General features: G+C 46.1%; 8 protein-coding genes across 8 annotated transcripts; 6 read left to right on the plus strand and 2 right to left on the minus strand.

The window, feature by feature from the left end:
- Positions 1 to 1,752: 1,752 nt before the first annotated feature.
- Positions 1,753 to 9,430, minus strand: N7469_011648 (reducing polyketide synthase sphB; the record flags this gene model as incomplete). Its single annotated transcript, XM_056650553.1, is given in 6 exon segments — positions 1,753 to 2,888; positions 2,905 to 3,110; positions 3,167 to 3,582; positions 3,641 to 3,925; positions 3,980 to 8,702; positions 8,769 to 9,430. 6 exon segments carry the CDS (start codon positions 9,428 to 9,430, stop codon positions 1,753 to 1,755), a joined length of 7,428 nt encoding a protein of 2,475 aa, XP_056494909.1.
- Positions 9,431 to 11,388: 1,958 nt separating this feature from the next.
- Positions 11,389 to 13,386, plus strand: N7469_011649 (major facilitator superfamily domain-containing protein; the record flags this gene model as incomplete). The annotated part of the gene is made up of 6 exons (XM_056650554.1): positions 11,389 to 11,468; positions 11,544 to 11,677; positions 11,751 to 11,874; positions 11,931 to 12,137; positions 12,202 to 12,576; positions 12,642 to 13,386. 6 exons carry the CDS (start codon positions 11,389 to 11,391, stop codon positions 13,384 to 13,386), a joined length of 1,665 nt encoding a protein of 554 aa, XP_056494910.1.
- A 3,297-nt stretch (positions 13,387 to 16,683) lies between these two features.
- N7469_011650 (Major facilitator superfamily domain general substrate transporter) lies at positions 16,684 to 18,402 on the plus strand (the record flags this gene model as incomplete). Its single annotated transcript, XM_056650555.1, has 3 exons — positions 16,684 to 16,780; positions 16,838 to 17,363; positions 17,421 to 18,402. 3 exons carry the CDS (start codon positions 16,684 to 16,686, stop codon positions 18,400 to 18,402), a joined length of 1,605 nt encoding a protein of 534 aa, XP_056494911.1.
- A 510-nt stretch (positions 18,403 to 18,912) lies between these two features.
- Positions 18,913 to 19,104, plus strand: N7469_011651 (uncharacterized protein; the record flags this gene model as incomplete). Its single annotated transcript, XM_056650556.1, has 1 exon — positions 18,913 to 19,104. One exon carries the CDS (start codon positions 18,913 to 18,915, stop codon positions 19,102 to 19,104), a length of 192 nt encoding a protein of 63 aa, XP_056494912.1.
- Positions 19,105 to 20,081: 977 nt separating this feature from the next.
- On the minus strand, positions 20,082 to 20,857 carry N7469_011652 (uncharacterized protein; the record flags this gene model as incomplete). Its single annotated transcript, XM_056650557.1, has 2 exons — positions 20,082 to 20,360; positions 20,423 to 20,857. The coding sequence occupies 2 exons, from the start codon at positions 20,855 to 20,857 to the stop codon at positions 20,082 to 20,084; spliced, it is 714 nt and encodes a 237-aa protein (XP_056494913.1).
- Positions 20,858 to 22,055: 1,198 nt separating this feature from the next.
- Positions 22,056 to 23,344, plus strand: N7469_011653 (D-alanine--D-alanine ligase family protein; the record flags this gene model as incomplete). The annotated part of the gene is made up of 3 exons (XM_056650558.1): positions 22,056 to 22,418; positions 22,506 to 23,123; positions 23,189 to 23,344. 3 exons carry the CDS (start codon positions 22,056 to 22,058, stop codon positions 23,342 to 23,344), a joined length of 1,137 nt encoding a protein of 378 aa, XP_056494914.1.
- A 689-nt stretch (positions 23,345 to 24,033) lies between these two features.
- N7469_011654 (uncharacterized protein) lies at positions 24,034 to 24,252 on the plus strand (the record flags this gene model as incomplete). Its single annotated transcript, XM_056650559.1, has 1 exon — positions 24,034 to 24,252. The coding sequence occupies one exon, from the start codon at positions 24,034 to 24,036 to the stop codon at positions 24,250 to 24,252; it is 219 nt and encodes a 72-aa protein (XP_056494915.1).
- Positions 24,253 to 24,353: 101 nt separating this feature from the next.
- Positions 24,354 to 26,349, plus strand: N7469_011655 (transporter; the record flags this gene model as incomplete). Its single annotated transcript, XM_056650560.1, has 9 exons — positions 24,354 to 24,410; positions 24,625 to 24,730; positions 24,786 to 24,906; positions 25,026 to 25,356; positions 25,417 to 25,547; positions 25,610 to 25,952; positions 26,012 to 26,117; positions 26,192 to 26,258; positions 26,322 to 26,349. 9 exons carry the CDS (start codon positions 24,354 to 24,356, stop codon positions 26,347 to 26,349), a joined length of 1,290 nt encoding a protein of 429 aa, XP_056494916.1.
- Between the last annotated feature and the right edge of the window lie 252 nt (positions 26,350 to 26,601).

Raw genomic sequence — 26,601 nt, forward strand, 5'->3', positions numbered from 1 at the left:
ATGTTTCTGCGTCGACCCACATCGATCCACCTACAGCACGGAGAACAAGAGCTTGGCTTGCAGCATGTCTAAACCATTGTTAAAAGTTAGGCATACCTATTGAATTGCCATTCAACCCAAACGCTGATAGCATTGCGGTCAAAATCCTCGATCTGATATACCTAGATAATGAGGCCGAACACTACATAATACTCAGGCTTTGTGCAATCTCAGAGAGTGATAAAAAGAATGATCGATTTCCGAAGTCTGGATGGGCTAGCAGGCATTCATAAAATTGCAATCTCAAAACTTCACTAGTTTAGAAGTTACAATTTTATGAATGCCTTCGATTCGTCGTGGATTATTGGTTGACTACTACCCAAGTATAATAGTATTCTATGGCTAGATTGTCATGTATTCTCCATCGCTGGAGTGTTAGATGGCTATGTTGAGACGTATATACTTTAATAAAATAAGTTCTAATGCAAGCACGATGTGATTGCAGAGTACTATATACATGAGCCGAGAGTATCGTTAAGCTACTCTCTACCAGCGACGTATATTATGAAACCGAAATCTAAGGTCAAAATGGCCCCAGTCCACGGACCCATACAGATACAGGGTACATTGTGATGGTCTCATCAGCCATTTATCAAATCACACATGCACGAGTCGGTGATCCTCTCACGTGTGGGGCTAATCTCATCGTACGAGGGTATCCCTGCAGGATGGAAGATAGTGATCTGCAATAGCAAATCAAACCTGCAGCGCCGAATTTTTCCGTGCAATATCTGATTCATTTCTCCCTCCATCTGCACTTACGAAGTTTGCTATACATACGGAGTACAAGACATTGAAAGCTTGCGGAGTCGGACTCGGGAATGCGGGGTAAACAGTCCCGCGGCAATGTTTTGGCAGCCCTGCCACTCTGGATAGTGAAAGGATTTCATACATTGTAAGTATTGACAAGGCTGTTGCTTGTGGTGCAGATCTTCCAACTTCATTGCTAGTACTCCGTACTACTCCATAGTTACAAGATCGTCGGACAATATCAGGAACGGATCAGGCCGAGGAAGACTACGTATTGTACTGCGAACTATAGTAAATATGTCCCCTCCTCAGTAAAGGATTTATGATTCACTCCGGCTACAATAGTAGGCAAACTATTTCCCAAAGACCATCCTTGGCAGCGAATGAGCCCGCAGACCTCGCGGAATACATACCATGATGAACGGCAGCGTGCTGGAGCACGCTGCCGTCCCTAGGGCTAGGATCCACTTCGCACCGAAGAAACAAGATTCGTGGCGCTTACTGTACTATGTAGAAGTGGAGGGCGAGTCGGTCCCTCCATAAATAGTGGTCCAATAAGAAAATGTAAATAGTCATTCGCCATCATGGTCTAGGTGTAAGACGTCAAAAGTAAAATCGTCCTAGGGTTTATCTTTCATGTGCCAATCAAGTCTAGAACTAGCCTGGAGCACGTCACGAGTAACTGCTCTCATAGACATGTGGAACACGTACTACGTGTTCCACATGTCTACGAGAGGTAGGAATCCAATGCACACTGGACACTTATATTAGTACGCTAGTCGCAGTTGCTCAAGTGACAAACTTTTACAAAAAGGCTCCTCAAGTGACAAATTTTTACAAGAAGGCTCCCTATGTAGAGCCTTCGTATATTATATGTCATAGGAAACAGGACGAACTTTCTATTTTGCCAGATATGAATATCTAGTATGTTCCAAAGCCAGCAACATGGTATGCTTCGCGGCTTCATGTTTCGTGGAAGGCATGGAGCATCCCTTTCGAAGCATGCTCGCCAAGTGCTTCAAGTGTTCCCATCCCTAGCATTTCCAACACACTAATGTCAAATTCAAAGATAGCTTTCCACCATTGGCGCACTTCGATGGCGACAAGCGAGTCCATTCCCAATTCAGGAAGGGAGCACCAAGTTACAAGATCTTCTTCAGGCTTGAGGAGAAGGCTGAATACCTTTTTCCCGATTTCAACCGCGAGGAAATGGGCTGAGTCGGGCTGGGATAGGACTGTTTTGTCAACCTTCGCGGCTGCAATAAAAGATCTCAGGTCATCGTTGGTCGCATTGCTAGAAGTTGCCCCGGTGGATTCATCATTGTGGAAAATTGCCATGCGGACATCCTTCTTCCAAAGAAGGCGATTCTGTGGGTCATGGAGAGGGATTTCTGTCCGTAGGCCCAGGCAGATATTATTGGCAGTATATTTGGATGTCATCGACCTGGACCGCATGGCTACTTCCAGAGCTGTGAGAAGCTCGGATTCCGAAATTGCGGCGGGCAATGCGCCAGCAGCTTTGAGCTTTTGTTTTATATCATCATGCTCTGCCAGGAAGCCGACTTCTTCAACAGCACCTATCTGCAGGGCACAAGCGGGGAGCCCTAGGTCTAAACGGTATTGTGCAAAGGCATCCATAAAAGTGTTCGCGCCGGCGTAGTTCGTCTGACCCGGCTGTCCACAGATACCGGAAATAGAACTGAACAGAACAAAGAAGTCAAGTTGGGCTTTGGCGGATGTAGACGCGTGATGCAAGTTCCATGTGCCTTGGACTTTTGGATCAACGGCAGTATTCCACTCGTGCACTGTCATACGTGGGAACGTCTGGTTTCCAAGCGCCATGGACATTTGTAAGATACCTCGTAGTCGACCCTCAGAACGCGCAACAGCCTTGATCACATCCTTGAGACTTGCTACGCTGCCTTGAACAAAGTCAACACGGCACCCCAAGCTCGCAAGCTCTTCAGCAAAATCCTGATGTTCCTTCTTCGTTCCAGCGCTTGGCGAGAGATAGATAAAATGACGCGCTCCACGCTCTACCATCCATGTTGACACAGAGCGACCAATCCCCCCCGAGACCGCCAACAAGCAAAAATGAACTAGATGCATCGAAACGAGTTTCAGTTCTTCTAGGTTGAACTTTTTGCTCAATATCTAGTTGGCCTTTGCAGTCTCGGACCGACACGATGATCTTTCCGAGATGAACACCTTGTTGCATGTATCGGAATGCATCAAGTATGGCATTGGCAGGGAATTTTCGGATGGGTCGAATGGGATGAATGAATCGTTCTTTAATCAAATGGACGATTTCTTTGAGCAGCCTATATAGATTCGTTGGTCAACGTTAACAGGCCTTTTTGTAGCCTTGAGGACTGACCTTTTGGCAACTTTCGATCGTTTTCTGCATATTTGATCGAGATCAACACAGCAATAGCTTCGGTTAGCAAGGAATGTATGCATATCAAGTTTGCCTGACCCCATCAAATCCCTTTTGCTGATCTCAACCATTTTTCCAAATTCTGCAACACAGCCCCATGTCGCATGAAGTAATTCGCCTGACAGCGAATTAAGTGCCAAATCAACACCAATGTCATTTGTTTCTCGTTTGATGTCATCCACAAAGGATATGTCACGAGAATTGAAGATTCTATTGCGAGGAAGACCGAAAGAATCCATCAGAAACTTCACCTTTTCATCATTTCCCACCGTCGCGAAGATTTCCGCTCCAATCATTTGGGCGAGTTGAATGGCGGCAATACCAACTCCACCACAGGCACTATGGATAAGGATAGACTATAGATCAGGATTAGTTTAAGGCTCGCTACCAGAAAGAGTATATGAGTGAGCGAACCTGTCCTTTTTTCAAGTTCCCAACATCGCAAATGGAATATAGCGCTGTGGCAAATACGCACGGCATGGTGGCAGCGTCCTCGAAGCTCAGCCCACCGGGGATTTTTTCACAGACATTCTCTGAAACAATGACACTTGATGCAAAGGAGCATGATGAAAGAAGCATGACTCGGTCTCCAGGGAGAAGATCTGTGACTTTATTTCCGACGCGACGGACAATACCGGCCGCCTCAAGGCCAAATCCATTTTCCTCGGCTTCAACAATGCCCATGGCGCAGAGGACATCCTGTAATCAGATTTAGCATCATGCTCACATAGAGAAAGATCGATTTGAGCTTACTTTGAAGTTCAAACCAGTTGCATGAACTTCGATCTCTACGTCCTTGTCGTCCAAAGGGCGAATTTGTTGATAGGCCCATTGTAAGGCACTAAGACGACCAGGCTTGCTTGTTTGCAAGGTCATAATGTCACCGGGATTTGATGCCATGAGTTCTTCCTTGGCATCAAAGGAATGATAGCGACCGACATGAACAATGTTGTCAGTGATTGCATATTCGAATTCGGGCTTGAGAAACTGCTCCTCACGTCGAAGCTGGAAACTTTCAAAAACGTCGATGATTTTCCCAATTGATCGAGGAAACTGATCTACTTCACAGGTGGCAATATCAACCAACATTTCGGAGCGTAAGGATCTGGCTGCCCCATTGATCTGTGCAAACTTGGGGTTCTGACAATGTACCTGAGAAAGACCGGTCACCCACAGAAGACCAGAGTCTTTGATATCGTCTATCAATGCTTTGAATGCGGCAAATCGCCGATCGTCGATATCTTCGAAGAATGGAGCTTCATCATCAAGCATTGCAATCACATCTTGCCCTTGTGGCAAGGGCATTTGATACAAATCACGGGGATAGACGACATATCCCCGGTTCTCGAGAGACTGTACCATGAGGTCGACATTCTTAGACTCGGAGAGAGTGAGTAACGTTACTCTCTTCTTTGGAATGACATCGAGAGCCGGTCGGGCCACAATCACCGCCCCAAGTTGGTATGGCTCTGGAGAGTCCAGAACTACGGCGTCTGGAACACGAAAACCTGCAGCCTGCAGCTCGGAAAGCCATCTTTTGACCCCAACGTACGGCTCTTGAACCCGATCATCATTTTCTCCGTACCACCAGCCCGGTAGCGTCCCCCAGATATAGTTGACCCATTTAGAGGTTGGCGTAAGTTCATGGAGCAAGAACCGACCATTAGGCGCAAGCAGTTTCCGGACATTGCACAAACTTTCATGGAGTGATGGTGTTGCATGGATCACATTCGTTGCGATAATCAAGTCGTACTCGCATCCTTCAAACCCCTGCTCCGAAGGCGGATTGCTAATATCTAGAGTCGCGTACTCGATGTTCGGATATCCGGCGAAGCGCTCTTTGGCAGCAGAGAAAAACCCCGATGATATATCGGTAAATGTGTATTTGGAATAGTGTCTGCGATCACCGGGTGTGAGAAACTTGAGTATATTTGAGGTAGATCCACCAGTTCCCGCTCCAATTTCAAGGATTCGGAGATTTGGCTTTGTGTGTATCAGGTGTTTGAAGAACTCCGATTCATCACACTGATCAACTGAAGCGTATAGATCAACCAGTGTGTTGTCCGAGACTAGCAAATCGAGGGCCTGAAGGTCCCCAACGAAGATTCGCTCAATATGATTGAAAATCTTCTGAATGGCGACGGCAGGGCTCTGCGCAGCCGTGCTGGATAGTTGATCAACAAGTCTTCTCACTTTGTCTTTGATTGCGCATTCGTCAAGACTATTCAGACTCTGCAGATCAGAAAGATTCAGTTGACGGTCAATCCAAGTTCGATATTTCTTCATATAATCGAGGGGTGTATCGAGGCTCGATATCATTCGTTTTGTAGAAACCATACAAAGGTGTGAAAGTTCCGTTAACGCACGCATCTGAACACTTCGATCGGCGGCGGGTTTGATCAAAGTCTCAACGTTTAAAAAATCGAGATGCGGTGCCCATGTAGCTCGAGAAAATCCGTCGGGCCTCTCAGTTGAAGAGGTTTCGTCAACACAAGACAGCCGTATGCCCGAACCACTAATGACGACCTTCCCCTCGGCATTTAAACCATGACTAGACCCTAAAATACCACCATTCGGAGTGTATTTTGCGGAGGCTTGAAGAGTAATATTGCCATAAGAACGGAAAATGCACAAGTCTTCGATATATGTAGGGATCATCATTCTCCCGGCTGTGTTAACAAAGCCTCTTGTCGCCGCGACACTAAACAGCTGTAATGAAGAATCAAGAACCGAGGGGTGGACAAAGTAACAAGAATCATCGTCCTTTTTCCATGCAACTTCTGATGACGCCCTCTGTAGCTTCGTATGAGCGCGCACATGGTCCAGTCTTTGAAATGAGGGACCATAGTTGAGCCCAGCTCGAGCCATAGCATCATAACAGCGCCGTGTGGCAACCTTTCGGACTAAATTATCATCCTTTTCAGTATTTTGGAATCCATGAATCTGCGATCGAGCTTCTCCGGAGCAATGTTTTGTCCAAGTCTTGCCAGTATAAGATGAGATTGAAAACTCCCACCATTCACTCTCAAGGGTCTGTGTCAAGCGTCGCGGGCGAAGCGTGGTTATGATCTCTGTCGGCTGACTTTCTCGGAGAACAAGTGCTGTGTTGATTAGAACATGACGCAGACGGAATCCCTCAGAAACACCCGTTTGTTGACGGACAGCCTCTCCAATCATTTCAGCGTACCCAGCAAACGGAAACACAACATCACCAGCCACCTTGTGATCACGCATCCAGGGGACATTATCAAGGTGGAATAGATTGCGGAAAGAAACATCAGACTCGGTACTTTCTGGGACTCTTCGGCCAAGAAGATCGTGATATTTGTGTTGTGGATTTCTCCATTCTTTCGTCAGTCTCGACTCATACCAAAAGCTTTTAGTATGATCCCATGGATATCTTGGCAGATCTGGAAGACTGACACCATTGCCAACGGCCTTGGCAAGATTTAATTCACAGCCAAGGGCGTGAAGCTTTCCAATAGCCGCCAATAGACTCTCTACATCATTCTGTCCTCGGAGGAGTGCGGATGTGTACGCGGATGTGTTTGAGCATTCCGCCTGAATTTGTCGGAGAGGTCCCTCAAGGGCAGCATGTGGCCCGACTTCAAGAAATACCAGATTCTTGGAAATCTCATGTTTTAAGAGTGAACCGATAGCCGCATGGAACAGGACAGGCGACTCTAAATTTTTCTGCCAATATTTTGGTCCGAGGCTGGAGTCCTTGACGAGAAGACCGTGCTCAACGCTGCTGAAAAACATTTTCTTAGGTGGTTTGCATGGTATTTTCCTGATGATGTCGTGGTAATCTGAGCCAATCTCAGCCATATGCGGTGAATGGTACGCCTTTTCAACTTTTAACTTCTTCGCCAGAATACCAGGGAGAGTCTGCTTGATATTGAAAATCGTGGCTTCGACTGCTTCTGTATCACCAGATATTGTTACACTCCTAGGTGAATTTTCACAGGCGACTGTGGCACCGGAAAGTAGATGTTCACGTACATCTTCGCAACCCATCCCTACAGCAGCCATAGATCCATCTTTAGTTTGTTTTGTCATGACTTGGCCACGGTAGAATGCTAGCTCGATGGCATCTTTTGCCTCAATAGCACCGGCGGCGTATGCAGCGGCAATTTCTCCACTGGAATGTCCAACGACAGCGGAAGGATAAACCCCAATTGAAGCAAATGTATCGACCAAGGCAATTTGAATGGCTGTGCAGAGCGGTTGGCAAAACTCAGCTGAAAATGACCGGCTAAGTTTAGCGGGTTTTTGTAATTCTTCCTCAATAGACCATGATAACGTGGAATCCATTCTTCGCAGATGGTCATCGAGCGACCTGATTGATTCCCTAAATACGGGGAAAGATTCGTCTAGGAGCAGACAACGACCCATTTCGGGCCATTGGGCGCCTTGACCAGTAAAAATCATCGCAACTTTTGGTGATTTGCTGGATTTGAAGGGGACCGACGCTGTCACGCCGCCAAACAGATTTACCACCGCATATGCACGATGGGGGAGATGTTCTCTTCCTGTAGCCAAAGTGAACGCGAGGTCTGTGATTTTTGCAGGATGCTTTAGCACAAAGTCTTTGTAAAGGGCGATATTTTTCTTCAAGGAGTCAACATTCGCGGCTGACAGAACGAGAAGCTTTGGCGATGTTATAGCCTTTTCGATCGTGGGGAGAATACCGAAGCCCCTGGCGGAATCAAGAATAATATGGGCATTGGTTCCTCCAATCCCGAATGAGTTGACGCTGATGCGCTCCTTTCGGGACTCTGGCCATTCTTTTGGTTCTGTAGGGACGGAGAGCTGACATTCGTTCCATGGAATGTCTGGATTTGCTTGGTTGAACTTAATGTTAGGCGGGATGATACCCTTTTCCAATGCCAGTACAGACTTAATAACGGATGTGAGGCCCGATGCGCCTTCAGAGTGACCAAGATTGGGCTTAACTGAACCGATTTGGACACCTCCCTGGGGACCAAAGACCCGGCCAACTGCCTTAGTCTCTATTGGATCGCCAACAGATGTGCCTGTACCGTGGCATTCAACGAATGCTGTCTGGGAATAATCCGTAATACCAGAAACTTTGTATGCATGTCGAATCATAGTTTCTTGGGCAATATCGTTTGGTAACTGCATCCCACCGGTTCCTTTTCCGTCACTGTTTGAAGCTGATCCCCGGATAACGGCCCGAATCGGATTTCCATCCTCGATAGCAGCAGCAAGTGGTTTGATGAAGATAGCAGACACTGCCTCGCCTCTAGCATAACCGTTTGCATCGGCGGAAAATGTTTTACAGGACCCATCAGGTGATAAAACGCCCTGCTCCGACATTGCGGCCGTCATTCCTGGGCCAAGTATTAAGTTGGCGCCACCAACTACTGCTCCCTTGCAATCACCTCTAGCAATTGCCAAGCATGCTTCATGTAGAGCGACGAGGGATGATGAACAGGCAGTTCGTATAACCATACTATGATTGGAAAGAATATTCTGTAAGTGCACAATACACTAATGGGTGTTCAACTTGTAGACTAACCTCGGTCCGGTGAAATCCATCTCATATGAGACCCGGTTTGCTAAAACGAAATCCCCGTATCCACTCACGCGATGAAGACCGTATTGTTGATTTTCCTTAGCAAACATTTCCACCCAGTCTTCCCCAAAGCTTCCCATATAGCAACCAATTGGAGTTCCTTTCCACTCAGTCTCACACGCATCTTCCATACATTCCCTGACTACTTCCAACATCTGTCGCTGATGAGGGTCTGTCCTCTCAACCTCAGCCTTGCTCATGTGGAAGAAAGACGTGTCCACCGTAGAGACGTCAACACTTTCATCGAGAAAATATCCATATTCCGTCTTTATACACCCTGGCTTTGCTTTGTCAGAGTGATATGCTGATGCATTGTATCTCGACTTTGGAACAGGGCCACGCGCATCTCGCTTCTGAACTATGAATTCCCATAAATCCTGGGGAGTTTGAATATTCCCTGGAAGACGGACCGACATTCCACAGATCGCGATGGGGATTGTGCTGCTGGATTCAAGCTCTTTGGTTATTGCTGAATCAATAAAAGATCTGCGGCCATTGATTGGATGACCTTGAGCTTGAGCTGACGATATATTGGTAGCATCCAATCCAGCTTCGACCATGCCAACCTTTTTGGACCCATTTATTTCGGGATTTGGCAAAGGCATTTTTCTTAGATCAAAGACGAATGCGCTGCGTGCGTCGAAGAGCCAAAAATTTGATATTAAATAGTATTGGGCGTTTTCCAATAATATTGATAATCCAAAGAAAATCACAAGGTTCGAAGATTGAAACGATTTAATCAAAATTTTATCCTTCCGGAACCTTGACTGCCATGGGCTTTACTGGGCTATATAACATCTTGATATCTTAGTTCTAAAAGTAATGCTTAACAAGGGATGTGTATATTGAGAATACTAGTAGTATGGAGCAACCAAAAATACCATCCCGGAGCACTAGTGAGTCCAACCGCGCTTCAACCGGTGAAAGGGCTTTTGTTTCGCGGTAGATTTCGACTAATAGAAATACTAGTCTATCTGACGTACCTCACCGTCGGTCCCGGGGGATACCATTATTACTGACACCGAATTTCCGTTCATGCGAGGGAGATGTATACTCCCGCCATCTGGAGACGCAGATAGCCGACGACCGCTACAGATGCTGTCATCCTGTTAACTCGCAATAATGGTCTAGTGGGATAGGCTTCTAGTGAACTCTATGGACTACAATGGAAAGACGGCTCGATGGATTAAAAAAATCAGCTCTGGCGGTATCTCGAGATGAGAAACTTGAGCAAGGAGGTTGCCTTGTATCTGGTGATCGATACTAGTAGTATAGTGATCTACATCATCATGTCTTTTTGATTTGCGATTTCGATATTCAATTTCGGGTCATTTCAAAGTTTAGCTATGACATGGCGTTTCTTTCATCTCGGAAATCATGGAGGGGAATCTCGGCAAGGATTAAACCGTGTTCGCATAAATGAGATTACGTGGGAGAACATTTCGCCGTCGGGATATCAGTAATGCATGTTGCCAGGGAGGGTTTCTGGCGAGGACTCGTTTTCTTTGACGCTCCATTGAGCTTCAAAATAGTCGAGCGAATAGATGCACTACACGGAAAAGAGAGACGCCACAATTAAACAAGTGCATACAAAATTTTAGGAACGAATTTACACCCGATCAATGATCGATGATCTTGGTATGGCGGACCCCAGTCTTTGTTGGTCTACATTGTGGTAACCTTCACATACTTAATCTAGGAAACGTTCTAAATGGCACGAACGGCTTATTTTCCAGGACATGCAGCGCATCTGAGGATCTGCACAAGATCAATACCTAACATCCGGCTACCAACCAAACTTTTCTTTGACAGATTAATGGATTTTCAGGAAAGAAAGGAGTCCAGGCATTCGTGGTTTTCCTGCTATGCATGTATCCCTCGCAGGATCTACCTCGTGCCTTATCTTCTTCATTAGTGGCTCTTTGGATGTTGGAAGCGCCCCACCCCAAACAATGACTGCAAAATGAGATTATGGTCGACCCCGAGGGTAGATGAGCTCTTGGACGCGGAGACACCATATTCCCCAATCTTGCAGATTACAGTATCTCATTCAGTGCGGCTTGAAATGCCACCCTTTCTATTCTTCAATCTACAATGACGTTTCAAGTAGATCGCATATACCCACGATCGACTAGATACACGCTAGCAATCTAGTGCGTGTTGATCAAATTAATCGGGAATAGCGTATGCGGGAGAGGCGAAGCGGGTCACTAGAATCGTTCGCGCATCCCCGTGCGAGGGGGGACAAACTATCGTGGAAACTATCCGCGAACTCGAATCTATCATATTGACGCGTGATGTAATAGGAGGCTGCAAGGATTATCCGCAGGGTCCAATAATTTGACCAGAAGTAAATCGAAGATGAATCATTACGTCTAAAAATGACTAGTGATCTCGGAACTCGGATGAAAAAGGTTTTGTAGTGCGTACGTGTAAGGCTACATAAATCACGTTTCGTCGTGGCAGCGGGCGCGATACTAGTTTTTATTACACGAATTGATCCAGTCACACCAAAAGCGAATATTCAAACCCGTTTTGTCCGAGTCTCGTGTCATCTTCAAACATGAAGCCCGTTGACCCAAGCCCTACAACGGAATGGGGCAGTACAATACATGGTCTTCGTCTGTATCTTGGTGCAACTGGGTATTTTGGCCCATTATTATGACTGGCGGTACTGTTAATATCGCAGATATGGATTCACTGACTCTCGATTTTTAGTCTCGGCTTGGCCCTCTTTCTTACTTGCCTTGAAGCGACCATCGTTAGCACATCACTTGTCACCATCACTGATGACCTTCAGGATTCCAATAACAGTAGTTGGATTATCACTTCCTATCTTCTTACCTATACAGGTTTGATAATTTCCATTCATAAGCTCAACCATAAAGACTGTACTTTAAATTGCTAATAGACTTGTCGGTATAGGATTTTTAATCGTTTGGTCCAACTGCAGTAGCATAGTCGGTGTTAAGACCGCTGTTCTAGCATCTCTATCACTTTTTATCGGCTTTTCCGCCGCATGTGCAGCGTCTCAAACACTCAATCAACTGTAAGTTGACCAGCGAAACGATTTCGGCCTTCGCTCATCCTGTGATTTCTTCGTAGAATCATTTTCCGAGCCTTGCAAGGACTTGGGGGCGCAGGTGTTTACTCATTGACCTTGTTTTCTTTCGTGCGAATTGTCCCCTACAAACATTTCGACAAAGTCAGCTCACTTGCCGGGGGAATTTCTTCACTCGGACTTGTACTTGGCCCACTACTTGGTGGTGCAATTGCGAATAATGGTAGTTGGCGCTGGGTGTTTCTCTATAAGTGCGTCTACTTTTTCTATTCTCGCCGGATGTGAAGATTTTTTTGCTTATCCAGAAATACTCAGTGTCCCGGTTGGTGTGCTTTCCTGGATATTCACGTATTATGCCATTCCATCTCATTTTCCAAATGCAAAGATCCACAATGATCAAGACATCAGAAAACGATTGTGGCTTGGCACAAAATCTTTCTTTCGCCGTGTGGACCTTCTAGGATCGTTCTTGACTCTGACTGCATGCTCTTTCATAATTGCTGCGCTTCAAGAAGGAAACTCTCAGTACTCCTGGAACTCACCATTGGTTATTTCATTTTTCGTGATTTCTGGGATTTTCTGCATACTGTTTGCTTTATGGGAGTCATTTGTCTCTCAAAATGACATGGGAATCATCCCAATGTTCCCATGGCGGCTCATACATAATCGTATATTCATGGGGGTTCTGCTGTAAGTTTTTATCTCGCTGGGTCCTTGTTTTTGCGCGCTATGAGCCATGACTCACGAAACTCAAGGGGATTCCTAACGAGCGGCCTTCCATTGTTTGTTTGCATTATCAACATCCCACAAAGATTTCAGATTGTCAATGGAAGCTCGCCTATCGGTGCAGGTGTAAAGTTACTCTCATTCTCGGTCAGCTGCCCCGTCGGTATCATTGCCTGCTCCATTCTGTCCGGAAGGTTGGAACTCCCATTTTGCTACATCATCATTGTCGGCGCGATTATGCAAGTTACCGGCATATTTCTTTATTCATGTATCGATCCAATCACCACATTGTGGCTTGGACAATTTGGGTATCTAGTCCTAGCCGGACTGGGGGTTGGGTTAAGCGTGGCCGCTTTTTATATGGCGGCTCCGCTTGTTGTGGACCAGGAAGACCAGGCAGCAGCTGTCGGAATCGGAATCCAGTTTCGAACGCTAGGAGGTGTCTTGGGGGTCGCTGCTTCAGCTTCGATCCTCAATCATTACATTGAAAGCCGGCTTTCGTCCATTTTGGGCCCTGCAGAGCTGATGGCCTTGTCAAGGTCAACACAATCCATCACAACATTTTCCCCCGACATCCAAAATTATGTGAGAGAGATCTTTGCTCTTGCATACAACTCTCAGATGAAGTTGGCCGCTTCATTTTCGGCTGCTCAATCCTTGGCGATTGTGATGATGTGGAAGAAAGATAATGTCCGATTCTCAAAGGGGAAGCCAATGGCCGAACTAGATCATACAGATGTTCCTTCGTCAGAATGCGAAAATCAGATGCGCTAACTGCTCCCACGCCATTAATCCAATGCATCCAAGTATGGAGTTTTCGGGCTCTGTTTGAGACATGGTATTCTATATATATATGTTTGGTGAATATTTCCGGAGGTAGATAGCTTTATGCTCATCGGTGTATTTTTCTACGATTCCGACTTCCCTCCCGCGATACCTCTTTTACGCATCACTCTTTCTTTTTGAGGAAGCAATTTTTTGTTCGCTGGTCAAATTTTCAAAGACGAAAGAAGAGCTTCTTGCACTTCCGTTCTCGTAGAAGCAAGTCTCCGCTTGTTTCGGTATCTATTGCAACATGGGATGGCAATTATAGAGCAAGGAAACTCCCGAAAGAATATACATTTAAGACTTTGAAGTTTTTGGATGCCAATATCAACAGGCCACGCAGGGATACTAGATTACGCAGTGAAGGTTGGCTACTTCCAGTGTATTCATATAATCAGAGAACCACAAGGGCACCGGTGCGATAGTGGGTTAGACGGGTTATGGAAGCAAAATACGTAGATGAAGTACTGTATGGAGGTTGAAAAAGAAAAATGTATGTTATTTTTAGAGCTGTAATGTCAAGCAGGAAAAGGCCATGCTCGAAATTTATGGCTAGTTACGACGGAAGAACTTATTCAACCACACTTCAGTGTCTCTATGAATGCACGATTTGGAGCTAGTCCTCCCGAAGCCCGCCACCGCTAACTCAAGGTCCTGCTCCTGAGAGATCGAATCGAAACATATTTAGGACTCGAAGTGTTCGAGTACTCTTATCAAACCATGCTCGAGCCTTTGTGTGCACTATCACCAATGGATGATTACTGAAAGTACATTCGTGTTCGAAGTCGAGATATTTCCCATGACAACCAGGATTGAGCGATCGTGTACATGCTGACAGTCTTGTTTCTGTCAGTACAGAGTGGTTCTCTGCATCCAGAGAAGCATTTGCAAATTGATGTTGCTGAAACAATGAAATGCTCCTACAGGGACAAATGTGAAGTCTCCTGGCACGAGGCGAACCGCACTGACCGTGCGGGTCATAGTTCAGATATGATCGAAGAAAAGACCATTTTGAGCACCGATGAAGATACATGCATTCTGTGCAGTATTTCCAATCTCGGCCTTGAAGTCGAAGTAACAGCTCTGTTCTTTGTGCTAAAGAAAGAGTACCATAGGTCAACAATTTGAATGGTAATTCCTGCAAAGACGACGCACACGATATAAAAGACATAAAACGAGCGCAAGATTCTTCGTCATGTCGCGTGTAAATCTGATAATAAGCCAGTGCTAGTTTACAGCTTAAAGCGAAACAAATTCTGTCTGTGGTAATGAGATCGTCTAAGACAAAGCCCGTCATGGTTAGGAGGGGTGCTATAGAAAATTCGATTTCAAGCGCAGGAAAGCGAGGTCGATGATCAACTGGACTGTAGAGCCCTTTGGAATTTCCTTGAACCATGATGAAGTCTTGGATATGAATGTATCAAAAAAGGTGTTGGTCATTCAGAATATATCTGGGTAAGAATATGTGCTAGACTATATCTTCAATTTGAAGTGTGACGCTCATTAGCGTCATGGACTAACGTTATTAAGAACATTGGAATGTTTTTAAATAACCGCGGATTCCTGAGTTCGCAAAAGATACGAGCTCTTTTGCGACTCATTGAATCCAGATTATTTTCAGCTTCTCATTGTATGCTTCCATCGATCGAAGCAACCAAAATCTCCATTGATGATGATTGGCGAGTGCGTTTTCTGTGCCATTGGGAAGAACCTCTCGATTACCAAGGAATAAGATCATTCGGGGTCAAGTATTTAAGAGCCTGCTCAGCCAAGGATACTCCATATTAGGACTTAAAGACAATTCGGACAAATATAATGAATCACAATATTCCGCTGGTGTCTAGTAGTACGTGAAATCTGGAAAAATTCAACAGAATGCAGTCTGCTGTGAGGAGCTCTTTCCTCGCACCATCGATCAATGGCCGGTTCCTAGGAAACAGACCCAAAACTACTCTTCGATAGTTATTTTCCGCGAAAAGGTTCATTTTTGATCATTTTAGATGCACTTTTGCGACATTTTCCCAGTCAAGACTAAATTGGTAAGTAGTATTCATCAACCTCCATTCATTTTGGTTATTGAAAATGGTATTTTCACTCGCGGACGAGCGGCTATTAGCGTCTGCCAGCCACATTACTGTTGTTTTGACTATCTGGCATGGTACAAGAGCACTTTGGCGCTGGTGCAAGGAATCCCGGGCCGCCAAAAGACGGGAGGTCATCAAGGAGTTTGCCTTTTGGATGGAAAAGAAACGTCGAGCAGAGGAGGTCACTCTTTTTACCCCTCCGACCTCTTTCGAGCCACTTTCTCAATACGAACCTACTTGCGATAGACATTTCCCAATGGGTTGCCGGCGTCGAGCGTGTCGCAGGATTGTACACACGGCAAGTCAAGCTTCTTCCTTTCTTCTTATCTCCTCCCCGCTTGAAACTTGGAGTCTGCGGCCATTTGGTAAACGCTTTAAAGTATATAGTCGGTGTATTGGAAGGAAGATAACCTGGCGAGTTCAACTTTTGATATCTTTAATTGCACCCGTCCTGTTCTTTAACCCTAACTTTCTCCAGGATCCATGTACATAGAACTTTGGATAGCAAATGGATTCCGAGCCCAGCGCTCAGCTTATCGTTAAAACACCGGCACAAAGCTCGCCCTTCTACGCAGGGTCGGTGACTAGTAGCCTTTTGGTGAAGCTAAGACGAGCTCTAAAAATGAATTGTTGAGAACGAAATTCGGAATCATTGAACTGAATCCCCTTAGCTTAGCAATTGAAAGAACTTGCAGTAGTTTAAAAAGGCTGATACCCTTACCTTGAGTCAGGTAATCTTGTTCATCACATCTTTGCCACGTTATAGACGCCCTCCAACGCAACGTCCCGAACAAAAAGACCTCTTCCTAATGGTAGCAGCAATAACTTGTTGTTTAAAGTCATGATAGTTTATCTTTTCCAAATTAACTAAAGAGGCGATGGATGATAGTGCTTGGCAAAACTCGGAATCTGACCGAGTCTTTTCGCTTACTTCACCTGGGGCCAAAGCTTGACACATCCGAGGACCTCGTCGTTAGCGTTATATTCCTAGCTTCATTCGATCCCCCGCTCAGTTTTCCTCCCCATACCCCGCATTAATTGAATAGGATGTTGATGGCCCGAGCTCTTCTCTCCCAGGCAGATTTCATCTTAAAAGACGGCGAAAGTCCGCCCTCGTTGACCATCATAGCTTTCATTCGTGTCATTCGCCTATAGAACAACCATGGGGATGCTAAGTTGCATACCGAAATCCCGACAAATTCGGGATACACCCGATGAAGCCTTTAACTGGAAACTTTTCTGGAGCGCGGCTGTCTTCGGTAAGGTTTACACATCATTGCCAATCGATGGCGGTCACTTACATGATATGTGAATAGGCCTACTTGGCGCAAGCCGTGGCCTTGATGAAGGCCTTGTTGGTGGAATGGTGAGCTTGGAGAGCTTCAAGAACGAATTTCGGCTTGAGGATGGATCTTCTAGTGAACAAGCCAATAAATTGTCGAATATAACGAGCATGGTTCAACTTGGTAGCATAGTCGGTGCTTTTCTGGCATTTGTTCTTTGTGACAAACTTGGTCGAGTCCGAACTCTTCAAACACTTAGTGTACTGTGGCTCATCGGCTTCATCATTGTTGTGGTCAGTGATGGCAATGTGAACCAAGTACTCGCAGGTAGATTTATTGCGGGGCTCGGAATTGGGATGACTACAGTTGTCAGCCCTATGTATATCGCTGAAATTGCCCCAAAAAGCATTCGTGGTATGTTAACAAACATGTTTGCTGGATCTGTATATCTCGGGGCTACAATTGCGTTTTTCAGCAATTGGCGAGCATCAGTGAACCTTCCTGATGAGTCACGTTGGCAATGGAGGGCACCACAATTTGCGCATATTGGATTCGCTAGGTAATCCCCTTAAGTGGTGATATGTCGAGTATTTTTTTTTTACTGATGATAACCCAGTTTATTCCTTCTTCTTTCATTTACGGTCCCTGAAACGCCAAGATACCACATGATTAAAGGTCGACATGAAAATGCCGAGATTGCATTAGCTAAACTCCGCATGTTAGATACCAGCAATCATCGAATCCAGGCTGAGATAGCCGGTATTAGAAGTCAGCTCGATAGGGAGCAAGAATCGACGCATGGAGTCTCGCGATGGAGAAAAGTGCGTGAGCTTTTATTCGTCCCTGCAAATAGGTACCGTCTTATGCTTGGATTCATGTCCCAACTACTAGGGCAATGGTCTGGTGCAAACTCAATCACGATTTATGCCACAGAATTCTTTGGTGTTCTCGGGAAGTCTGGTCAGTCGGAAAAGCTATTTGCGAGCTGCATCCTAGGCGTGGTTAAGCTAGCCTCTGCTTATCTCTGCGCATTCTTCTTGATTGACTTCCTCGGCCGCCGACGTTCGTTATACATGGGTATCACCTTGCAAACAATCAGCCTGGTGTACATTGCTATTTTCTTGGGGGTTGTAGGTGCTGAATCACTCGACTCTGGCGAGCTTAGTGGCCCGCAGCGTCGAGGAGCTGTCGGTTCTATCGCTATGATATATCTTTCTGGTATTGGATGGACAATGGGCTGGAACTCTTTCCAGTATCTCGTGAATGCCGATATATGGCAATTACGTCTGCGGGCCTTAGGAAGCTCCTTAGTAATGTGCTTGCATTTCGTCAACCAATTCGGAAACACGAAGGCTGTGCCGGATATGTTGCTCGTGATGCAAAGCTACGGGTTCTTCGCCTTTAGTGCCGTGGTGAGCTTTGCCGGACTCCTTTGGGTCTGGTTCTTCGTGCCTGAGCTTCGAGGTCGATCTTTGGAGAGTACGGACGAATTGTTCTCTTTGCCATGGTACAAGATCGGTCGATATGGACATAGAATTGTACCCGAAAATGAGGGTATCCGTGATATCGAGGGAGGAAAAGGCGATCTGAGAATTTGAAAATTTCCTAACGCTATACCAGATCGGTTCACTGGACCGTTCATGGACCGTTCATTAATGAGCAGCGCTGCGGAATATTCCTAAAGGTATTCCGGTTCTGTACAGGATGGGGGTACGCAGACTTAAGGAAGTGGGGCGAGGGGAGGGGATATACGATTCTTAAAGTTTAAATCTTGTTCCAATAGTAAATTGGGATCTGGATTTTTGTTCATGTTGTCAGTATATTTATTTTATCGGTTATCTAGGATTTTTGGATTTCTCTACTAGAATTTTCAGATTTCTCTTGTGATTTCTATTGAGAATCCGACTATTGATTTTATTGAACTGGAATTTGGAATCTAGACAGTCTGATAGTTATTTCATATAATATATATTTGTTCAGATTATTCGTGTCACGGGATTCGAAGTATTACGATCTGACGGTTAGCGGGGCGCCAAAATCCGCTCCCATTGCGCCGTCGTTCTGCCGCTGCCCGTTTAAATCGATTCAGAAATTCACCAGCCTCAAAGATGACCATGGAAATGCTTCTACGCGGGCGAAAGCGCCCTGCGGAACAGTCAAGTACCTCACACGGAGTCGTGCAAAAGATGGGAAGGAAGCATTCTCCAGCTATCTGGCACGCAATCCAGGCTCGTCTAGCCTTCTTTCAGTGCTATCTTATCGGTCTACGGCACCGCGCAATATCCAATGAGAAGAGATGACAAAAACGAGATACAATTGGCTTTCAACGAAGTTAGTACGACACTGATGCCACAGTCCAAATTAGCAAAGCCATGAAGTCGGATAACGCTGCTCTTAAAAGGCTTGCTTTTGTTACTTTTGTTACTTTTGTGTTTCTACCTCCGACGTTCCTCTGTGCAGTCTTTAGCATGTCCTTCTTCGACTACGAGGGCTAGGTCTCCGTGGTCGGTGTCCAGTAAATTTCGGGTTTATTGGGCGTCTGCTATGCCTACAACCCTTTTTACGTCTTTTATATGGGTGTGTTGGTATCACTATTTGCGCGATAGCAAAGCAGACAAAAAAGAGAATCCATAGCTAAGGGTAGATCATGGCTTATATCCCGTATGGCGCTTAACTTGTCAACAAAATCAGTCGTCCCACCTAGGGCTACAATATTATGAGAGCGAGCACTGAGAATGCGTTCGGTTCGAAAGGTCCGGGATGCGTTTTGCCGCTTGCTGCTTAGCGTTCCACGACTTCCATCGGAGATGAAATACTGGAACGGATTACGGAGGCTTTCAAATCTGATGACAACAGAAAGCATAGGGTTGCAATTTACGGATTTACTCGGAAACGCAAATTTCCCTTAGCTTTGCCGAAGACAAGGGTGAAAACTACGACAATGGTGCAGACAATAGACTTGATTAAATATTACTGTATACTTCTATTTCAGAATTATAGATTTTGACTATAAAGCGGAAAGGTGACATTTCCCTGTCTTTAGGTCAGGTCCTAAATGTCACCGACGACATAGATATATGTGCTTGCCAGACCCAGGTCGGCACCATATCTCATCGACGAAACACCTGATCTGGAAGCTGCTAGAACGGCTTTCTTGTCGTGCATACCGTGTATGTTCACTGTCCCATCCGAAAACACATCTTGCCTCTAACTTCCAGGCGATTCAGACCCGAGCTGCCTCCCCCATCTGTCCGATCGGACATATCTGGCGATAAACCTATGGGGCATAACCACTTGCCTGTGGTAATGACCAGACTGGATCATAGTATTCATGTACCGTATTCCCTTTCACACCCGGTGCCACAAATTTAGAGACACCGGTTGTCTCGTCATAGCTTTCAAAGGTCGACGCCAGACGCTTTCCGCCACCACCGGGGAGATCAACCACAAACGACGGCGTCACAAATCCCGCAATAGTACCCCGAATATGAGCTTCCAATTGAAGGATCTCGCGCAAAGGCGTCCGTAAATCTTCGACGCCCTGCACCATGTCCCCCTGGTACACATAGTACTTCTCTTATCAACCAGGCCCACGTATTAGGGAAGGAGTCAACTTACAGGCTGGATGTTGATATCCGCCAATGTTCGAATCAGCGATTTCATTGTAACAACATCATTGTTGACACCATTCAACAGCACAGTTTGATTTCTAACTGTGACAGCATTCTCAAACAGTATCTGCGCAGCTCGTCTGGTAACCCACGAGATCTCGTTCGGATGATTGAAATGCGTATGCAGCGCGATGCTCTTTCCCAAGGCCCGGCCCCGGTTGCTAAGCTCTATCAGTGTCTTGGACCACTCATCTTGCGAATCCAGAAACCGTGACGGACAAACAGACAAACCCTTGCTTGCGAACCGGATTCGGCGAATGTTTTCTATCGCAAGGAGCTCCTCGCCGATCTTTTTTAGTTGCTCGGGGCTCAAGAAGAATGAGTCTCCGCCAGAGACGACAACATCCGTCACCGCTGGAGTGTTAGCAATATACGCGAACATGCGCTCCCAGTATTTCTGAAGGGGAAGAAAACGCCTCTTAGAGACAGCCTCTGTCTTTGCCCCTACAGAATACGACCGCGTGCAGAATCGACAATAGACGGGGCAAACCGAACTCGCTGGGTAAATCAGCATTCAGCCCGCCACACCAAAAACAGAATGACAAGCTGTCCTTAATGCCAGAATATCATAATCGTACCTAAAAACAAGACTTTGTCCGGGTACCGATGCACCAATCCCTTCACTGGAGAATCATGTGTCTCGTGGAGGGAGTCTAGGCTGAGCTTTGGATGGTCTGGCTTGTAGGTCGAAGCCATCGGGATGAATTGACGCCGAATTGGATCATCGCACGCGTTGTCCCATTTAATCAAAGACAGTATATGTGGCGTTAAACGAGTTGCCATGGGTGCCTTTTTCATGCCGACCGCAACGTCATTTAGAAACTCGTCGCGGGTTATTTCCGTCTGGGTGGCTAGGGAGGGAATTCGATCCGGCAGAATGGAAGTCAAGAACCCAAGTAATGAGGATGCATTCTGCAGTGTATTTTGCATCTATTTCACCCTCAGTATGAGATGATATAACACCAAAAGGATACGTTACCTGCCAGTTGTAGTCGAGAAATTCACTTTCAGAGACACTGCGCCAGATTGGCACATTCTTCCAATATTCAGCTTTAGAGGTGTGTTGAGTTGACGCATCACGACACTCAGAATAAGTTATTCCAGGGCGAAAAATTCTAATTCGGTGATGTTCTTGAGGCCTTGGTCGCCCATGCCGTTGCACTCGAAGACAGCCAGTAAGTCTCGGTAACTGTATCATCATGGAATTGGCACTTTGAGTGACTCTGAATTATTTCATTTACCTGTAAAAATTCCCGGACAGCGCCATGTTATATGGGCCTGGTTGGACTCGACGAATCTTCAAGTGGCGGTCAGGAGCTGGATATGCATGTCGGCCATACATGTACTTACTCGATAAAAATTGAGCTTTCTCATGGTCGTACAAGAATAACACGGGATGGCATGTGCAATATGATTTGTGCTCCTAGGCCTTCTGGCTGCATTTTCACCCTGCCCTGCGTTCCAATCATGCAGAAAGTGATTGGTCGACGATTACATTTAGCTAACAATGCACTTTCCCCTCCTTTTACTTCTCTCTCAAGTCCAAGTCAGAATCAACATCCTTGGTCAACTTTCCAAAAATGGCTCGCCCAGCCCCAATCGTGATCGCTTTCTTTTACGAATCAATCTCTCTGTATCTGTCCAAAGGATATAGTCTGGAAGAATGCATGGAGCTCGATAAAGACACGACAATTGACGCCATTATACAGTCAATGAGGAGCAACGGGTACGATGTTGTACCTGTCGGTGACATAGATGAACTGGTGCGGCGCATCGGGCTAGGCGAACATAAAAATTGGGATTTGGGCTTCTCTATCTCAGAGGGCATGCATGGCACAGGCCGTGAAGCTCAGATCCCTGGGATACTGGAGGCTTATCAAATCCCCACTGTCTTTTCAGACGCTGCGACGTTGGCGTTGGGTTTGGATAAGGCGAAGACGAAGGTGAGTGTGCTAATCCACAATATTTACTTCCTATTTATTTCGAACATGACAACCGAACTTCACACTAAAGGCTGCATAAATTTTCAGATGGTCCTCGAGTATTTTGGAATCCCAACCGCGCCCTTCGCGGTGGTACCAGCGTCATGCTCTGATGATACTACAAGACCTGTAATATCCCATATTTTGCAGCGGAGTCGCCACGAACGAGAATTGAGAGAGTTCCCGCTATTCATAAAGCCGTCCTGTGAGGGCAGTTCCAAGGGAATATACTCTTTCTGCAAGGTCAACAGTCCGTCTGAGCTAACAGATGGTGTGCAAAAGCTACAGACCAAATTTCCCCGTCAGAGTATCCTCATCGAAAGGTATCTCGGTGGACACGAGTACTCAGTCAGTCTTCTAGGGACTGGAGCGTCCACCCGAGTAATCGGGACGCTCCACCTCGATTGGGACGCGGCACGAAAACGCAAGTGCCAGTCCGATCTGGCGGAGATCTCTGATGACATCTTTGCTCGGGGGTTCCTCGATGTCGAAAATAAGAATACGGAAAATGATAAGGACGTCATGAAGTTTCTTATGAGTGCCGAGAGTCCAGAAGCTCAGGCCTCGGAACAGTTGGCATTACAGGTGTGGCGGGTGATGGAACTCCGCGACGCCGGCCGCGTCGATATTCGATGGGGAGCAGATGGTAAGCCATATGTACTGGAGGTATGTGCAACATATTTTCCCGAGAGGTTGACAATGCCTTCCTGACTTGCTGTTTTCCTTCACAGGTGAACCCACTTCCTGGACTCGCACCCGGTTATTCTTTCCTGACCGAAACCGCGCGGCTTCAAGGCATCAGCCACGAGAAACTCATTGGTGAAATAATTAGCAGCGCCATAGAAAGAAATCCGCACCTGAAATCTCTGAAAATCAGAGATAAATAAATGGTTCATTTGAGTCACGCAGTGTTTCCGGTTAGCCCGTGAATGTAGTAAAATATAAGAATCCCTATCAGAGAAATTTAACAGCAGCGGTCGGTCTTCCCTAAGGATTTAAGGGGAAGCATGACAGATAGTCCAGAAATATTCATGCTGTGTTACCTGCGTAATAACTCTAAAATGCGTCACTTGGCGATGATACATGCCTGGTTGACCTGGCAAGATATGATCTAGATGCAGCATGTGTAATTTACTAGGCCTGTTCTTTGTTGACATGACGGACCCAATTGCAGGCATTCACATACTTGTAAGTCCTTGGTTGTATGCTTGGTGTACGAGAAGAAGGACTAACTAGTTGCGAGTCTGTTTACTTCTTCTTTTACACATTGTAATATTAACCCCCCTGTGCTTGGAAGATTCACAAAAAAGAGAGATCTCAGGAAAAGCGAGCCTCCCAAACAGGCTGTTGAAAAGGAATTGTGGATATCTTAGCAGAACCCCAGAGAAACGTATTTCGCAAGGGATGGAATGGAACTCAGCGACATCATCTCGGTTACTCCCTACTTCTGCGCTTTGTCAACGTATCCCTTTCTCCGAAAAATTAGTGGATATAACAATGAGTAAAGCTTGGCTATTCCATAAAAGTCTTACGTTTCTGCCCGAAAGAGGTGATTGCTCTGGATTATAATTTTTTAATGGAAGAGATCTCTGCCCCAACAAGCGTCACACCTACTGCAGAAGAGGAGATAATATCACCAAAGATGGCAGAGTATCACCAAGTGACAGGCTCGCCATCATCGTTCGACATGATGTTGGCTGAGCCGGAGGCTCAAATGTCTCATCATCCCGAGAAGCCGAAAGCTTTGATATATGCGATATTCTTCGGTCTAGTCCCCTCGCCAAGCGATTTCTGATTATTTTTGACTTGCGCCTAGGCTGCTTTCTGTCTAGCATAGACGAGGCGTTAATGATATCGACATATAGCTCTATTGCATCCGAGCTCCATCAGTTAACGATGGGATCGTGGCTGCTGATTGCCTATAACTTCGGCAGCTGTGTCGCACAACCTGTGGTGTGTAGCAGAACCTCCCCAATAAGCATTTATTTTATGATCCTGTAATTGACCAGTGTCCCGGTGTCCAAGTACGGAGCGTTATACGATTTATATGGGGGCAGAAAGACGCTTTTGGGGTCATATATTGTGTTTCTAGTTGGGTGTTTTTCATGGTGACTATAACCCCTGGGATCGGCAATGATGGGTCTGGGGTTTGTTGACTGACAAAAAGGCGATTAGTGGTGTGAGTAGCTCTTTAGTGGAACTGGCCTTCGCAAGGATAGTTGCCGGCATAGGCGGGGCTGGAATGGTATCCCTGACTTCGATTATCATCACTGGTAAGTATGTCGCTCTGTCCTACTATACACTTATCAATAACTCAATACACTGCAGATGTTATACCTCCCGAGGAGATCGCCCTGTACGACGGTTACTCCAGCACAGTGAATATGATCGGGAGGAGCCTAGGCCCTCCGTTGGGTGGATTACTGTCCCAAACAATCGGATGGAGGCTGTGAGTATCGCGACTTATTACCGGGTAAAACGAGCTGTTTCTTCTAACGGAGCAGTAAGCTCCTTCCTGGGGCAGGTACCATTCATTATAGTATCTCTAATAGCCTTGGAATGGGGTAGTCCAGCGCCTCTGGCACAGCTTCCTGGTCCAAAGCACCAGGGCCCCAAGAAACCAAGCTTGAATCAAGTCGACACAGCGGGCCTTCTGGCTCTATCACTGGCTATTGCAGCCCTTAGCTTTCTGGTCGAGCAACTGGCGATGCCGAATCCGGAAGATCAAAGCTCACTGATAACATTTGGTCTCCTGGCTGCTACAGTTGCCTTCAGCGTTGGGTTCGGCTTAATAGAGCGTTTCTGGGCGACGAACCCACTGATTCCTGTGGATCTCATGATGGGGCAGTTCGGGCGGTGGTGTGTTACTGAGTTACTCATCTACACCGGTCGTGGTGGAGTATGCAGCCCGTTCCACGCAACTACTGTCCATCGATTGATTGATTGTCTTTACCGACAGCTCCTCTGCCTCCTAACACCCTACCTAATCCGCGTCGAAAATTGGCCAGATGTGGGTGCTTCGATTGCCTTTGTTGGTAACGCACTTGGTATCTCGGCCGGTGGCCTGGTAGCTGGGCACATGGTCAAAAGGTACGCTTTATGAGCTCGTATTTTGTCCCATCGAACCAGAGTCATCCTATTAACATACCCAGGACAAAAAAATATAAAAATCTTGGCGTCTCTGCCATCTGCCTCAGTATTTTTGCTTACTTTCTCATTTGGTTCCAATGGCGAGACGGTTGCAGCATCCTCGAAGCCTCGATTCCCACTCTTCTCGGCCTGGGCACCGGCATGACCTATACAGCCACCTTCATCGGCATGACCGCGACAACGCCCAAAGACCGTCTGCCTGTTTGTATTGTGACCCTGGAACTATTTCTCAATGTAGGATTTATCGTGGGACCCGCGATCAGCACTGCGGTCGTGCAAAAGTTGTTCGCGAAGGGTTTAGCTAATTCCCTACCCAGCGATGGTGCGTCAGCGAAGAGCTCAAAGGTAAGTAGCCTTTAAATACAAATTGATGGAACTGAGGATTCATGCGCTGACGCAACCAGGTCATCAATGGCGTCCTCAATGACGCGATGTTCGCGCAGAATTTGAACGATGGGGCTAAAGATATTGTTCGTGCCCGGTATTTGGATGCTTTTCAATTCGCACCCTGTAAGCTGTTTCCCCATATTTATATAGCTCCTGCTTAAACGAGGAGCTTTGGCTTACGTTATCTGTGGATTTAGTATTTGCTGTCGTTTGCGGGGTAGCGACGTTGGTCGTGTTCAGTTTAAGTAAGGCGGCATCCATCAAGTGAGGCCAGGCTTTACTCAGCGAGCTTAATGAGAGAGCAGTTCGAACTGCTAACAACTCTAGGGGCAGTCTCTGGGTTGTTATGATTTAAACTCGGGGCCAGCCTCCTTATAGATCCAAGTTTGCATAAGTACCATTAAGCTCTTTCTTTTTCCAGATGAGAAAGACTCTAGATGTGGACAACGTATTCGGAGAGGATGAGACAATAGAAGCTTTTTCCCTTCTTGAAGCAAAATTCTGTGAGACATCCATAAGATAAACTCCTAGTACATCAAGACTGCTGGACGTCAATTCAACAATGCTGGAGGCTGCCTTCTCAAAACCCGTCTCAGTGTGTAAATTT

This window comes from Penicillium citrinum (genome assembly GCF_028827155.1).
Source record: "Penicillium citrinum strain IBT 23319 chromosome Unknown utg000012l:1.0-138595.0:1.0-138660.0, whole genome shotgun sequence".
Classification (NCBI taxonomy): domain Eukaryota; kingdom Fungi; phylum Ascomycota; class Eurotiomycetes; order Eurotiales; family Aspergillaceae; genus Penicillium; species Penicillium citrinum.